The following is a 13,827-nucleotide window of genomic DNA, read 5'->3' on the forward strand; positions in this document are numbered from 1 at the left end:
TAATGATATTTGTGGCCAGCACCAAAAAATATTCGTTGCATTACCTTTGGGTCAGAAGTGCCATCACGTGGCCGCATGATGCCACCCCTCCACAAAAAATGGCTCTCTATCCCTTTTGACTCCAATGTGCTTTTTTAGCCAATGGGAAGGGAGAAAGAGGAACATGGGCAAACCTGGAGACAAGACTTGCTTTGTCCCAATGGTTCCAGGGGCAAAGGCCAATATGCCCATTAAAAAGAGAGGTTTTCTCACTTCGCTTTTTAATGCTAGTCACCGGAGGCATGTACTGTGACAGATTGGAGTTTACGGTTGATGCTTATCAAAATAAAGTTCTCCTATTGGTTGATTAAGTGAAAATAGACAACATTTCATTCTGACACGCAATGAAATAACTCTCTGGCATGAAAAATGACACATATACTGGTATGCAAATCATTAATATTTTTATTACACTCTGAAAGTTCAAAACTTATACAGCTGGAAAGTCTGGTCACTCACTCTGAATGAATTGTGGGCATTTTGTTCTGTTGGCAGAGAGATACATTTGTAGCTAGTACAAAAAATACATTTGTGTTTCTTTCTCAAATGTGTTCATGCTTCTTTTAATCAGGTCCAGAATTTCAGGTAGTCTTATACATGTATATTATGTATAGAGAGTGCTTAACATATACTGTTGTGTTCCTAATGATTAATATACATACAGTATCATCTTGAGTTTTACAGGGATGAGTTCCAAAAACCTACCGCGACACTAACCTTTATTTATTGAAATATTTATGTTTTTCTCTAGAAAAGAACAAATTACTAGCTCAAATATTTGTTTGAAAAAAAGGTACTGTATTTTCTAAATGAATTTTTTACAATCAACTTATGTACTGTCAAACTATAATCTTAAACATATCTATAATATGTAATAATACAATATCATCCCGTTTTAATGCTCTACTGCATGAATTAAGGACACAATCCACCACTTCCATCATGTTGATGTTTGAAAAACTGTACCCATTTTATCATTGTTTTGCTTATTGTTTTCCATTATCAAACATTTTTGTAAAAGCACCAAGGAGCCACTAGGAAGTGCGAAAGACCCGCATGTGACTTTAGAGCATGTTTAGTGGGTCGAGAGGTCCATTATTGTCAGCGATAGAAAGCGTATTCCATTGTTTAGCCATTCAGAGTGCACAATAAAAAAATGAATACTGTATACAGCTATTTAAGCTTGGGTACCAGGCAGTGTTCCCTCTAAGCTGCGCGCGTGCGCAATTGCGCACTGCTCGCACATTCTCGGCGCACAAGAAAATCTAGCCAGCGCACAAAAATGAGGGCTCAAAATTACTTATTAAGAAGCGACTTAAGTCAAAGTTACAGTGCATGAAGGTAAAAATACACGGGTTCCCCTGACGTTGTGTCCTAAATGCGGTATTTTGAAGTTGAACAAAGTTGAGTAAAGTTAGTAGAGTATGTCGAGAACCGGCTTCTTTGGCTCCCCTCACTAAACGGAACCGGCTCTTCGGTTCCTAAACGGCTCTTCAGGTTGTTTTTGCTTCGTTAATCCCAGCATGACCAAATATTAAGTAAAATTATGCACAAAATGACTTAAAGGAAAGGGGGAATAGAACAAAAAAGAAAAAAATACCAAAATGAAAAAGTAATGAAAAGCTGAGAAAAAAAGAAACAAAAGGAAGAGAAAAAAAGAAGGAAACATTTAGAAACACGCCAGAAAAAAAGAAAAGAAAGAAAAGTACGAAAAAAGTAAATAGAGAACAAAAAGAAAAACGTAACAGCCCGGAAAAAATAAACACAATGAATTTTTTTTAAAGGAAATTTAAAAAAAGTACGAAAAAACACAGAAAAAAGAATAAAAAAGTTTGTGCTGCATTCAAATAATTTCCAATTATATCAAGTGAATCTTGTTGCCAACATTGTACTTCCACTAAAAAATGTGATTAAGTACAGTTATGTATCTTACAACCGACTAAACAAGCCCCCAAAAATGTTAATATTATGCGACAAAATATATCAGGAAATAAAAATAAACGGATATCTTGTGAAAGAATTGTAAGAACAAACGACGTTAGTAGGCCGTACAACCTTTGCAATAGTACATGAGTCAATTATTCAAAAGAGAAAATTAATTTTGCATTGCCGGAAACTCAGCAAAATGGAATTTGATGTCAAGTTTTGGACATGTTTGACAATTAATTATCTTGCCACCCTTGGGATTATGGTTGCTCACTGTAGTTTCAAGCGTTGCTCACCGACTTTGTGTGAAGGCTCAGACCCGTGGAAAAGTAGAGGGAACATTGGTACCAGGGCTTTGGAACCCCCTAGCAAATGATCACAGGTTTCTATCCCCACCATACAAATATTTCCCCTTGTGATCTCCCACAACACATTGTATCACGGGGGTCCTACAGTACCTGGTCTCCAATTAGAGATACATAGCATGTCAGCTCAAAACGTTTTAAACCACACAAAAGCAACGCATTATGAGAAGCTATGTTGTCTTGCTGGACGTGGCCAAAAATGGGTGAACCATTTAAGCTTCTCTGTCGGATTAGGTTAAGCACCACGGTTTGAAAATATCTATTGTTTCGATGCTTCGGGTCAGTGTACCCCATCCTCATTTCGTTGAATTCGTCGGTCATGATCCAAGAAACAGGCTTTTTATTCTCATCCATCACAGCACAGCTGGGCAGATGTTTGAGGTAAGCCTTCACCCGATCGAGGCAACCCTTGGTCGGTTCGTACGACAGATTTTGCACCACCAGCTCCGCGTGCGACTCGTTTAAAGAGGACAACGGAAGATCGGTGGGATTCCTGGGGATCGGGAAATATAGCAGGGGTGTCAAACATACGGTTGGGGGTAACAAAATATATGAAATGGCATTACGTAATTAAGATAGCAAATAATGTACCGTAAATTCCGGACTATGAACCGCTACTTTTTTCCCAAACTTTCAACCCTGCGGCTTATTCAGTGATGCGGCCAATTTATGGCATTTTTCTAACGGCCGTCAGCAGCGCTCGAGTTCAAAAGGTAAGATTTAGACTGGTGGAATATATGCGCCGAGGAAGACTGCAACTTCTTGGCTTGACTAGTAGGCGAGAAATCTTTCACTAAAACTGGCTGCATGCGAAAGGCAACTTTTTCGCAAGTCTGCGAGTGGATCTTGACAGCGTGGGGCAGCATCAAAAATTCCACTATCACCAACGGGTTCGGAAAAGCCGGTCTGCTGTGGAGAGGAGGGCACAGAATCAGGAGTGGACGGGAGCGTGGGACGACGTCTATATGACACTGTTTCTCTCCGAGACTGAGAAAGACGACTTTGATGGCTTCGGTTCTAAGGAAGAAGATGAGGACGGTTTACCGTGATTTTTACAAGTACGGTTTGGTTTTTAACAGACCCGTTTACTGTGTTGCGAGCGTGTTGCTAGCGTGTTGCTACCATTAACTGCCCGGATGAAAGTTATATTATTATTATTAAAGCTTTGAAAACTCTCTCGGTGTACCTTCTTTCTTTGTAAATATGTGTAACCGTGTATAATATGTATTTGCAACTGTATATTTTTGTAATGTATTTATTTGTATTTATTTTGGACACTTATTCTGAGCGTAACAAATGCAAGCTGACGGGAAGTGGGGACCGGTAAAGGTGAGTGTTTGTGGACATGGCGGACAATAGTGCATATATATTTTTTCCCACCCTTACCTTTGGAAATATACACTTTTTTCTTTGGATTACTTTCAACGGGACCCGGACTCTGCCGGTCTGCATCAAACCTTAAGTACCGGTATCATTTTCCGTTCATTTTGTCGGCTGTGATTTTTGGACTGTGTACTTTAATGAAGGATATTCAGTTACAATCTCTGTACTTAAAGTCGGGTCTGTGTTAATTTTGTGTTTGTGTTATGTTTTTTTTTAATGTGGGCGCATGCGGCTTATATACAGGTGCGGCTTGTGTAAGTACAAAATCGGTTTTCCTCTTAAAATGTGGTGGGTGCGGCTTATAATCAGGTGTGCTCTATAGTCCGGAATTTACAGTCATTGTATTTCGTTACAGTCACATAAAAAAGTACATCATCAAAATAGAGGTACATTTAGTTGAAATAAGAATGACTTTTCAGCTCGGTGGCTTGGGGGTATGGCGCCCGCCCCGAGACTGGGAGGTTGTAGTTCAAGCCTTTAAGTCATACCTAAGACTTAAACATTGGTACCGGTTAGCGTTCAGCATTAGGTGTTGGAATTGGGGGGTTTGGTCACATAATGACTCCCAACACCTCAGTGGGTTGAGCGAGGGGGCTGGGAATCCCCTCCTCTGAATCAATCTCGCAAAAAGAGTCAGAAATGACTCAAGCCACCTCCCACTAGGGGGATATGGCTGTGGTATAAGAATGACTTTTCAGGATTATAATTCAATTGAAAACAATATTTACATATACATAATGCGCCAATAGAGGAATTGGGTCTGACATAATTTCGAGAGACAGAGAGAGATGTTTCGCCAGGCATGGTAGTAATGTTCATATCTGTTGCGCAACATATGTCCAACTCGTATACTGTTGCAGGAAGAAAAACTTTTCATCTGTATTCTATGTATTCTTCATTGTGTCACTCATTTCGTTGAATTGGCGTGAGCATGCAATTTCATGAGAGGAGCACAATCGTGACAAAGTGATGCATTCACTGACATTTAGTAAACATGAATGGTTATTTTCGGATTTCGTTCATTTGTGTTCGAAATCACTATATTTTATTGACATTATTATATTGTGAGGTTTCATTACTTGACCTTGTAAATGTGAGATCTGGTATCACCACTTTAAAAAAGTAAAACGTGTTGGAAATGTAGAAAGTGAACATTTGGGGTGTTTTAAAATATATTTGGTTCTTAATGTGGTCTTAAGTGTGAAGTACATTGTTAAGCGCTTTGAGAGGTGTTTAGTGACTTGAAAAGTGCTATATAAATGCAGAACATTTACCATTTACTATGAACAGAACCGGATCATATCCGTCATGTGAAAGATAAAGTTTGATTTTTGCTTCATAAACTATAAAGCAAATTTTGTAGGACTAACCTTGACCTTGGTTTCCTCCATATCATTTTCAAGGTTACATTGTTCATTTATCTTAAACACATTTGAGTCGTTGTATTTATATTATGTTGATTTTGTCTTTTATTAAGATATTTGGTATTAGACTAGAGTGGCATGGCAGAAGGGTGGTTGGTATGCAGCCCCACGGTGCAGAGATTCAGGATTCAAGTCAAGCTACCGCAATCTCCTTGTGTGGAGTTTGCATGTTCTCCCTGTGGTTGAGTAGGTTTCCTCCGGGCACTCCGGTGTCCTCCCACATTTTAAAAACATTGTCAGCTTAATTGGCTGGTTCAAATTGTCCCTAGGTCTCTGTGTGCCCTGCAATTGGCTGGCAACCCACTGCCCGAAGGTGGCTCCAGCACCCCCGCAACCCTATTGATGATAAGAGGTGCGGATAATGGATGGATGATTTTGGAATCCAAAACCAAATAAATCCTAGAAACAAAAATAAATGGAATTTTTTAGTACATTTTCAACATATTTTGTAGGTTTTCATAGTTACATTTTTCAATTATTACATTCAAAATGTATTGGTTGATTTTTCATACTTTCTTTGATTTTTAAGCACGCTTTCTGAATGTTTAGTATTTGTTCATGCTTTTCTATTCTTTAACTTTTATCCCAATTTGCCCTTTTTTTAATGACATTTAGTTATTTTGATTATTTTTTATAGGTGTTCAATATGTTTTAATACTTTTAAAACTTGTTCGCACAACTCACTGTATTTTTTTTTGTACTTTTCAGTACTTTTTCATACTTTCTGCTACTTTTTGTTTCAAGACATTAAATTACTATAAGAACATTTTAACACATTTCAATAAAGTTTCTACTTTTTAAAATTGCATTCTTAGTTATATTTAATATGATTTTATGTACTTTCTACTAAGTTATAGCGATTTCTCATAATACATAGTCGTTGTACACACTTTAAAGTATTTTTTGGGATTTACATTTCATTTTTTGGTACTTTTACTTATTTGTTCAAACTTTTTTCTAAATTTTAGGACTTTTATGTACCGTACTTTCTGCACTACAAGGGACACCTAAAAGCCTTTATTTTTTGCAAAAGCTGACCATGCGCCTTTTAATACAGTGCGCCTTATATATGGATCAATATTGAGTCGCAAGGTCTCGCAACTAAGTCAGCCGCTGACTAGATTTTCCCCCATAGGCGAAGTAGTCTGCGGTGTATGCTGGGATATGTATATATACCGGCGTTTCATTTCCTAACCAATGTCTCAATCATCATTTGAATCGGTCACTATTGGCTTAAGTTATTCGGAGTAAAGGAGGAGGGTCCTTTTTAGCATTTACAGGCTTGCATAGGCTAAAGCGGGACAAAACAAAGCCCACAATAGGCCGAAAAAGATGTGAATCCTGTTTGGTTGCTATACGGCCTGGAGCATTTTTTTTTTACTAGTCTGAATTTGTAAATATGAATTATGGGGCTAAACAGACAGCTAGCAACAAGCAACATGCATTGATGCAAAGATAATTCTCTGTGGATTTTTTCTTTTATTTGTCGGCATTATTGCGTGTTTCGGAGAGTGTAAATATTTTACATGTTTGGATTTGCTCCACTCATGGATGTAAGAGGACCATGGTTGAGTATTATTATTGAACGCGATGGCTGCAAAACGACTTTATATTTTCCCAGTATCTTGTTTCAGACTGATCTTGTTGTTTCTGTGATGAGTCTATTTTTAAATTCAATTTGATTCAATTCAAAGTGTTTATTGTCATATGCACAGTAAAGAACCACGTTTCCCTCCACAATTAAATTCTTACTTTGCTGTCCACACAGTTGCCAGCGGAAAAAAAATACATATTAAGAAATGGTTGGCATTTCTTAACCTTCCTAATGATATGTGGAATGATGCATTTGAGTTATTGGTGACATTGTACAGGCATCGTGTCCGTACATGTCTGAAACACGTATTTGCTTCTTTGCGAGCCGTCGGAATGTTAAGGGATTAAGAAGTTTGACTGAACTATCTGACTTTTTGGTTGACGTTCCCACTGCAGCGCCTTATAGTCCAGTGCGCTTATGTATGGAAAATATAGGGGGAAAAAAAAACTACATTTGGGGGTGCACCTTATAACCCGGTTTGCCTTTTAATACAGAATATACGGTACTTTTCAGCACATATTTAAATGTTTATATATCATTTTTTAAGTACTTGTTCACGCTATTTTATTTTTTTTTTTTTTCATACTCACGTCAGAATATCTGACTGCTCCAGGGTGGGCACGGCGTAGGCATAGTAACCTTCGTATTCGTAGACAGGAAATCCTCTGAGAGAAAACATTTCAAGCATGATATCCCTGTGATGACCTGCAACTAAAAAAGAAACAGGGACACAATGTTTTTTTTAAGAATAGAATAGAATAGAATAGAATAGAATAGAATAGAATAGAATATACCTCTATCGTCATTGTTACAACATGGGTTGAATATATTGTGACAACGAAATTGGACGTGGCCTCCAGGCCCACATTTTACAGTGAGGATAAAGAAAACAAAGAGATAAAGGAACAAAGAAGATGTTTGTACTGTCCTTGTTGGATACGCTTTGTTTTCCTCCGGCGGAGGGTGTATGAGGGGGTGAGGGACAGACAGAGATGGCCAGATCCAACTAGATGTTTGATCTTACTGTGCACACGGTCCAGTGTTTTTTCTATAATTTTTTAGTCCACGTATTGAATGGATTTGGGAAGTACAGTCCTTAAACAAGCCCGATTCAAGTCGCCGGGGACAATAAAAGCTCCATCGGGGTGTGCAAGCAGCTGTTTATTTATAGCAGCAGGCAGGAGATTTAGCGCTATGCTAACGTTTTGGGGTGATCATTAACAAAATAAGGGAAATGTTTTATTAATATTTTCTAGGTCCCTTATTTTTTTCTTATTTAACAAATTAGAATAAGAAAAAAACTGCCACCTAGTGGTGAAACAAACGGAATTTGTTAAAAAAACAATATTATTATGAATAATAAAAAAAACATGAACTATGTTTTTTTGAATACTCTTAAGACATGAAATTATTTATTTTATATGACTCTTTGGTGACTTTGAGTCTGCGTAGTTTGCATTCTTCCTTAGGCTTCGTTGCACTGTTTTGTGGTTGCACTGGTTTACTTTTTCCAAGTGTTTCATTTCAACTCCATAATAGATGACAACATGTTTCCTCCTCTACACCATTTCATATATCTTTCCTGACTTGTATGTAAATTTATGAGCTCAGACAAGGTGTTTTATACTTACTAGAGGTAGGATCTCGCCTAGAAAAATCTAGCCCGACCCGGCCCATGGCTGTTAAAGCCATACCTAGCCCGTACCCGACCAATGAACTCGATTTGAGGGACCAATTCCGCACAAAAACCTGAATTGTCCTATCTAATTTGTAAGGGCAGGTACATGCTTCTCCCTCACTGACTTTTAAAAAAATATATCCACCCATCATTGTTCTTCATTTCTTTTTCTTTGTGTCATGGTGACAAGTGCGCCACAGAGCGTGCCGACACAGGCTGCGTTGCGTGAAATGGGGATTGAATTTGTCGCATGGATCCCCCTATGCGCGACACAAAATTGACAGGTGGGTAATCAAAAGATAAAAAAATGCAGCGAGAGAGATCCATAAATATTTAGTAGAGTATTTTTGTTGAATTTTGTCTTTAAGTATATGGGATAGCACCCCAACCCCTAATTATCTCATCTCATCTCATTAGCTGCACCGCTTATCCTCAGTAGGGTCGCGGGCGTGCTGGAGCCCATCCTAGCAATCATCAGGTAGTGGGCAGGGGACACCCTGAACTGGTTGCCAGCCAATCGCAGGGCACACAGGGACAGACAACTCACTCGCTTATTCACACCTAAGGACAATTTGGACCGGCCAATTCACCTGAAATGCATATTTTTGGAATGTGGGAGGAAACCGGAGTGCCCGGAGGAAACTCACGCAAGCACGGGGAGAACATACAAACTCCGCACAGGAAGTCTGGAGCTGGATTTGAACCCACGCAGGAGGTTAACATGACATGAACTGTGCCGCACATGCGCTAACCACTGCTCCGCCGTGCTGCCCCCCCCTAATTATTATAAAAGAAAATAAGACATCTTTATTTTGCTTTATGGCTCTTTGAGGCAAAAAGGTTCCCGACACCTGGTCCAAAGTAAAGGTTTCAGTCCTAAGTTGCTATGTGAATTGCGGCTTGACCTAAGACATGTGTCTGACTGAAACCACATCACCATTTTGATCTGTCTGTTATTGTTTTCATCACATGAAAGTGAATTGTTGAATTATTAAAAAAGACAATTGTTGCCACTCAAGTGAATCTTACTCAATATCTGTAGTTCAAACAATATCAGACCCGAACCCTAACGTACTGAATTAAATCTTAGGCTGCTCCCAAAGATTTGACCTCTAATACCAACCAAGCATGAACATAAAAAGAGCAGATTTCACATCATAAATATCTCCTTATCTCTTATATCTTATATCTTGAACTTTAAACATGTATCAGATAAAAACAGTTCCAAAATGTTTCATATTTTTAACTTTGCAAAAATCTTAAAGGGAATTAAATTTGATTAAAAGTTTCCGTTCAACACCATTTGACTCACCATCAAATTCAGCTTCAGAGTTCCACTTGCCAAATTCTTCTTGAGCCAGCATCCGTCTCAAAGCATCCGGATTTTGGGAGAAGATGGTGCACCTTTCTGGTATGTCCCCTACAAGACTCCCCTTCTGCAAGTATTTTCAAAACAGTGGTCAGCAACCTCTGGACTGCGTACCAAGCTGTGGCTCGTTTGGTACCCGGCGGGTCGGAAAGAAAAAATAAAATGAATATCTTGTCAGTACATGTTTTGCTTTTTTACATTTTTATTTATTTTTTTTATATTCGTTTCAACACATTTTATATCATCATTCTATATGTTTACATACTTTTCAGTACTTAATATGGTTTAATAATGGTATAAAGCATACATTTCAAGAGATTTATCCCTTTTTTACATTTGAATTTGTTGTACTTTTTAATACTTTTTTATAGTTCTAGTACGTTTCAGTAATTTTTAAGAATATTTTGTAAAAGTTCAAACCCCCTCTATTTTTCATACTTGCATACGTGCATTCAGATTCAGATATACTTTATTGTCATTCTTGTACAGGTGTATACAGAACGAAATGTCGATACATCTGACCCGCACAGTTTTCTTGAATGTACAGATATAAATAAATGTTGTACTGAGTATTGAAGTACTAATAATATGCTAAATAATTATAGCTATGTATAGTATTATAGAGTAGTGCAAAGAGTGCAAGAGGAGCAGCTAACCAGATGTGCAAAATGGGCAGTCTAACAATGCTTAATTAAGTATTAAGCATGTTATACTTAATTAATTTTCATTGATTATTACTTTTTAAGTCCATGTCTTCTACTACTTTTCATTACTATTAGTACTTTTCCCTACTTCTCAAAGCATTTTTAATTTTATTTTTATTATTTTACACTATTTCATACCGGATTTTCAGTACTCTTTCCTAATAATTTGTAGTTTTTCATACTGTTATGTTCTTGTACATCTCAGTACATTTTTCACTTTTTTACAATTCTGTTTTTTCAGTTATTTCCAGGACTTTTTCATGGTATGTAGTGTTTTTTTAAGCTTTTTTGTTCTTTTTCATAATTGTCATTACTTTTCAATTTGTTTTAATACTATTAGAACGTGTTCATACGCATCAGGACATTTTTCCTCTTTTTTTACATTTGAGTGGTTTTTTTTCGCCCTTTAAAGATATTTTTAATACTTTCTATTGCATTTCAGTACTTTTTAAAATGCTATATTACTATTTGAATTTTTAACCCATTTAATTCCATTTTCCCTTTTATCATATACCTATTTAATACATTTTAATACTTTTATCACTTATCTACATTTCAATTTGCTGTACTTTTCAGTACTTTTGCGCACGTTCCATAACATTTTAGAACATTTTCACACTTTTTTTTATAATTTCCAATACCTTTCTATCAATTTAAATACTTTTAGAATTGCTTACACACTTTTTCACAGCATTAGATGCGGTAAGAATCAAACCCAGATCGCTGCGGTGAGACCGGCAAACCCTATCTACTAGACCAGTGGTTCTTAACTGGTATGACTTCAGGACAAGTTTGTGGAGTAATGGAATACGTTACGTAATCAGAATACAGAAACTAAAAACAAAAAAGAAAGAAAGAAAAAAAAAAAAAACTCACACGACCACATTACAGGTACGTTTTCTAAAAATAAGTATTGTTTTGCAGGATTTTAATTTCATTTGAAATAATATTTATGTTACACAATTCAGAAGACACTATTGAACATTAACATATTTCATTTTGGAGTAATCCAAAAGTAATTGAAAGTAATGAATCCACGTCATTTTAATGTTACGGCATTAAACAGGTAGCTCGTAAATGTATCGGATTGCGTTTTTCAGGTAAACCTGCCGACCTTGCTTTAGGGCACTTACCTTATTCCACCCTCATGACAAGCTGTAACCCTGAATAACCTAACAATGTAACTTCTCAACTTTATCCAATAAAACATTTGTGCAGTTTAAAGCAGAACTAGTAGAACCAGCACAACTGCAAATACGTACTCGCATTTACCCACTTCTGGGTCCCAACCCACCAATTGAAAACCAATGCACTCTACCCTAGGGATTTAGATGGCATAAGAAAAGGCATTTTGTCAACCTGGAGCAAAAACGCCAATACCAAATATTCTGTTTTATGCATGAAAGGTAGGAAAACAGTCTCAACCATGTTCTATGAGATAACTGCATTTTGGTAAGGTCATTATTGCATGATACATCTGTAAACAGTAAGGCATCGCATAGAAACATGTTTTAATTAATGATTAACTTTAGTGACACTAATGCTATTTTTCACATGCGGTTAAGCATTGTATCTAATATCATCATAACACTATTTCTACTCACGGAACCACATTGTTAAATATGTGGAACCGTTATGAAAATAATTTATCGACCATGTAAAATATGAACATAACAACATGATAAAATGTACATTTATTATGTAAAGTCCTTTAAAGTTCGGTTCATCATCGGATACACCAAAGAGTTTTATCCCACATGTATCAAGAACAGGACAGGATCAGGACCCAAACGCGTGACCTTTTCACACAAGCCTTTCATTTTACGCGAAATGCGGAGTCATGCACGTTAGGCAGTGGTCTGGCGTGGAAAGACAGGAACCCAGAGACCGACGAAATCGATTCCAATTGGCCGAGTTGATATTGGACGGATGGGGTCGATACCGGACAGGAAGGGACAGACAGACAGGATAGATAATGAAACAGGATGTCGAAAATAAACAGGACAAACAAAACGGTAACGGAAACTGGAGAGAATAATAAACAGGACCAAAATAGACAGGAACGAAACTGGAAACCGATATTAAACAGTACAAAACTAAACAGGAACAATACCGGACTGGAAATACCAACAGGAAAACAGGACCGAGTCAGAACCCACGTCTTGCGGGGCACAGGTTCGTTGACGGACTGACAAAGTAAGAGCGAGCGCACTGAGCGTAAAAAGACGGAAAGCCAATCTGTTGATAGCCGCAGCTGGCGCCACATGGGCGGGGCCAATTGGGCGCCCTGGCAACCATGACAACTTTGTCATTTTTTGGGTTTATTAAGATGTCCGTTCAACATTCTGTTTTCTCCATCCTCTAACATTCATTTCTAACACGATGAGTAAAAATAGTGTCATGATGAGATAAAATTTAGTGTCTGTTCCTATCCCATCTTGTGTCTTATCTAAGATAGTGTCTAGTTTTATACTGGTTGGCCGCTCACCCACACAGTGCCTAACGGTCTTAAATGGTTCAAGCTGAATAGTAATACGTCAATCATGAAATGTCACAGCAACCTAGCGGGTCAGCTCAAGTATTGTAATGTCTGAGAGGCCCTATCTAACATTTTTATGACTATTATTAAAGTTATTAGAATAGTGTCAGACATTAAATCGGTACCTGGTACAGAAAAGTTTGGGGACCCCTGATTCTGAACACTGATAAAAAAGATAAAAATTCTAAACTGGAATGGGATCAGCCGTTCATTATCTGTCTTTTTTTTTTTCCCACCCGGTTCTTTCGGTAGCAGATTGCAGTGGTGAATGATGGCCAAGAGTCCACACATATCTTGAGTTCGAAGGGGTTATTTTCAAGAATGTGGTGCAACCCACCCAGAACCTAAATAAAAATACATCAGAGGAATATCAAAATCATTGCAGCACACTTACCGATAGCCTGATTAGTAATACAAAAACAAAACATTACATTGGCTGAATGTGGTAGCTGTCCTTGAAGGATTTCTCTCAGCGCTATTAGGTCCTTGAAACGCCTCAGGAAGATCATTGTGGTTCCTTCGTGACAACACAAAATACTTAGATCTTTTCAGGCTAGTCTAGTTATGCAGCTTGTGTATTGTCAACAGATTATCTTTCGGACACTCCCTGTCGATGTTTTTTTTTTCTGGGGATATCACGTCATGGGTGTGTAAATCACTCCCTATTTTCCGAACCCATAGCTGTTTAGGTGAGTTCTAACAGAGCTCTTTCCTGAGAGCGCTCTGGAAAAATAACCTCTGGAACAGATATTTTGGTTTCCTTTCAGAGAAAGAGAGGGAGTAAAAAAGAGAGAGAAAAGGAGAAA

The 13,827-nt window shown here is 37.6% G+C and overlaps 1 protein-coding gene across 1 annotated transcript; it reads right to left on the minus strand.

The window, feature by feature from the left end:
• Window positions 1-483: 483 nt before the first annotated feature.
• LOC148366939 (glycine N-acyltransferase-like protein 3) lies at window positions 484-13,589 on the minus strand. The gene is made up of 5 exons (XM_088333186.1): window positions 13,453-13,589; window positions 13,258-13,365; window positions 9,722-9,845; window positions 7,322-7,442; window positions 484-2,823 (listed from the first exon to the last, which is right to left on the minus strand). The coding sequence occupies exons 1-5, from the start codon at window positions 13,528-13,530 to the stop codon at window positions 2,415-2,417; spliced, it is 840 nt and encodes a 279-aa protein (XP_088189312.1). The 5' UTR covers window positions 13,531-13,589; the 3' UTR covers window positions 484-2,414.
• Window positions 13,590-13,827: the final 238 nt, after the last annotated feature.

The sequence above is a fragment of the Urocampus carinirostris genome, chromosome 4 (genome assembly GCF_059441175.1).
Source record: "Urocampus carinirostris isolate Australia breed hairy pipefish chromosome 4, RoL_Ucar_1.0, whole genome shotgun sequence".
Lineage (NCBI taxonomy): Eukaryota > Metazoa > Chordata > Actinopteri > Syngnathiformes > Syngnathidae > Urocampus > Urocampus carinirostris.

What these genes read in the sequence shown, in the direction of transcription:
- LOC148366939 (XM_088333186.1), bottom strand. Translation starts at nt 13,530, where the DNA reads ATGATCTTCCTGAGGCGTTTCAAGGACCTAATAGCGCTGAGAGAAATC. An exon ending in AGCTACCACATTCAGCCAAT is followed by an intron (nt 13,366 to 13,452) that starts GTAATGTTTTGT and finishes ATTTTTATTTAG; the next exon opens with GTTCTGGGTGGGTTGCACCA. An exon ending in GAGCAGTCAGATATTCTGAC is followed by an intron (nt 2,824 to 7,321) that starts GTGAGTATGAAA and finishes CCCGATCCCCAG; the next exon opens with GAATCCCACCGATCTTCCGT.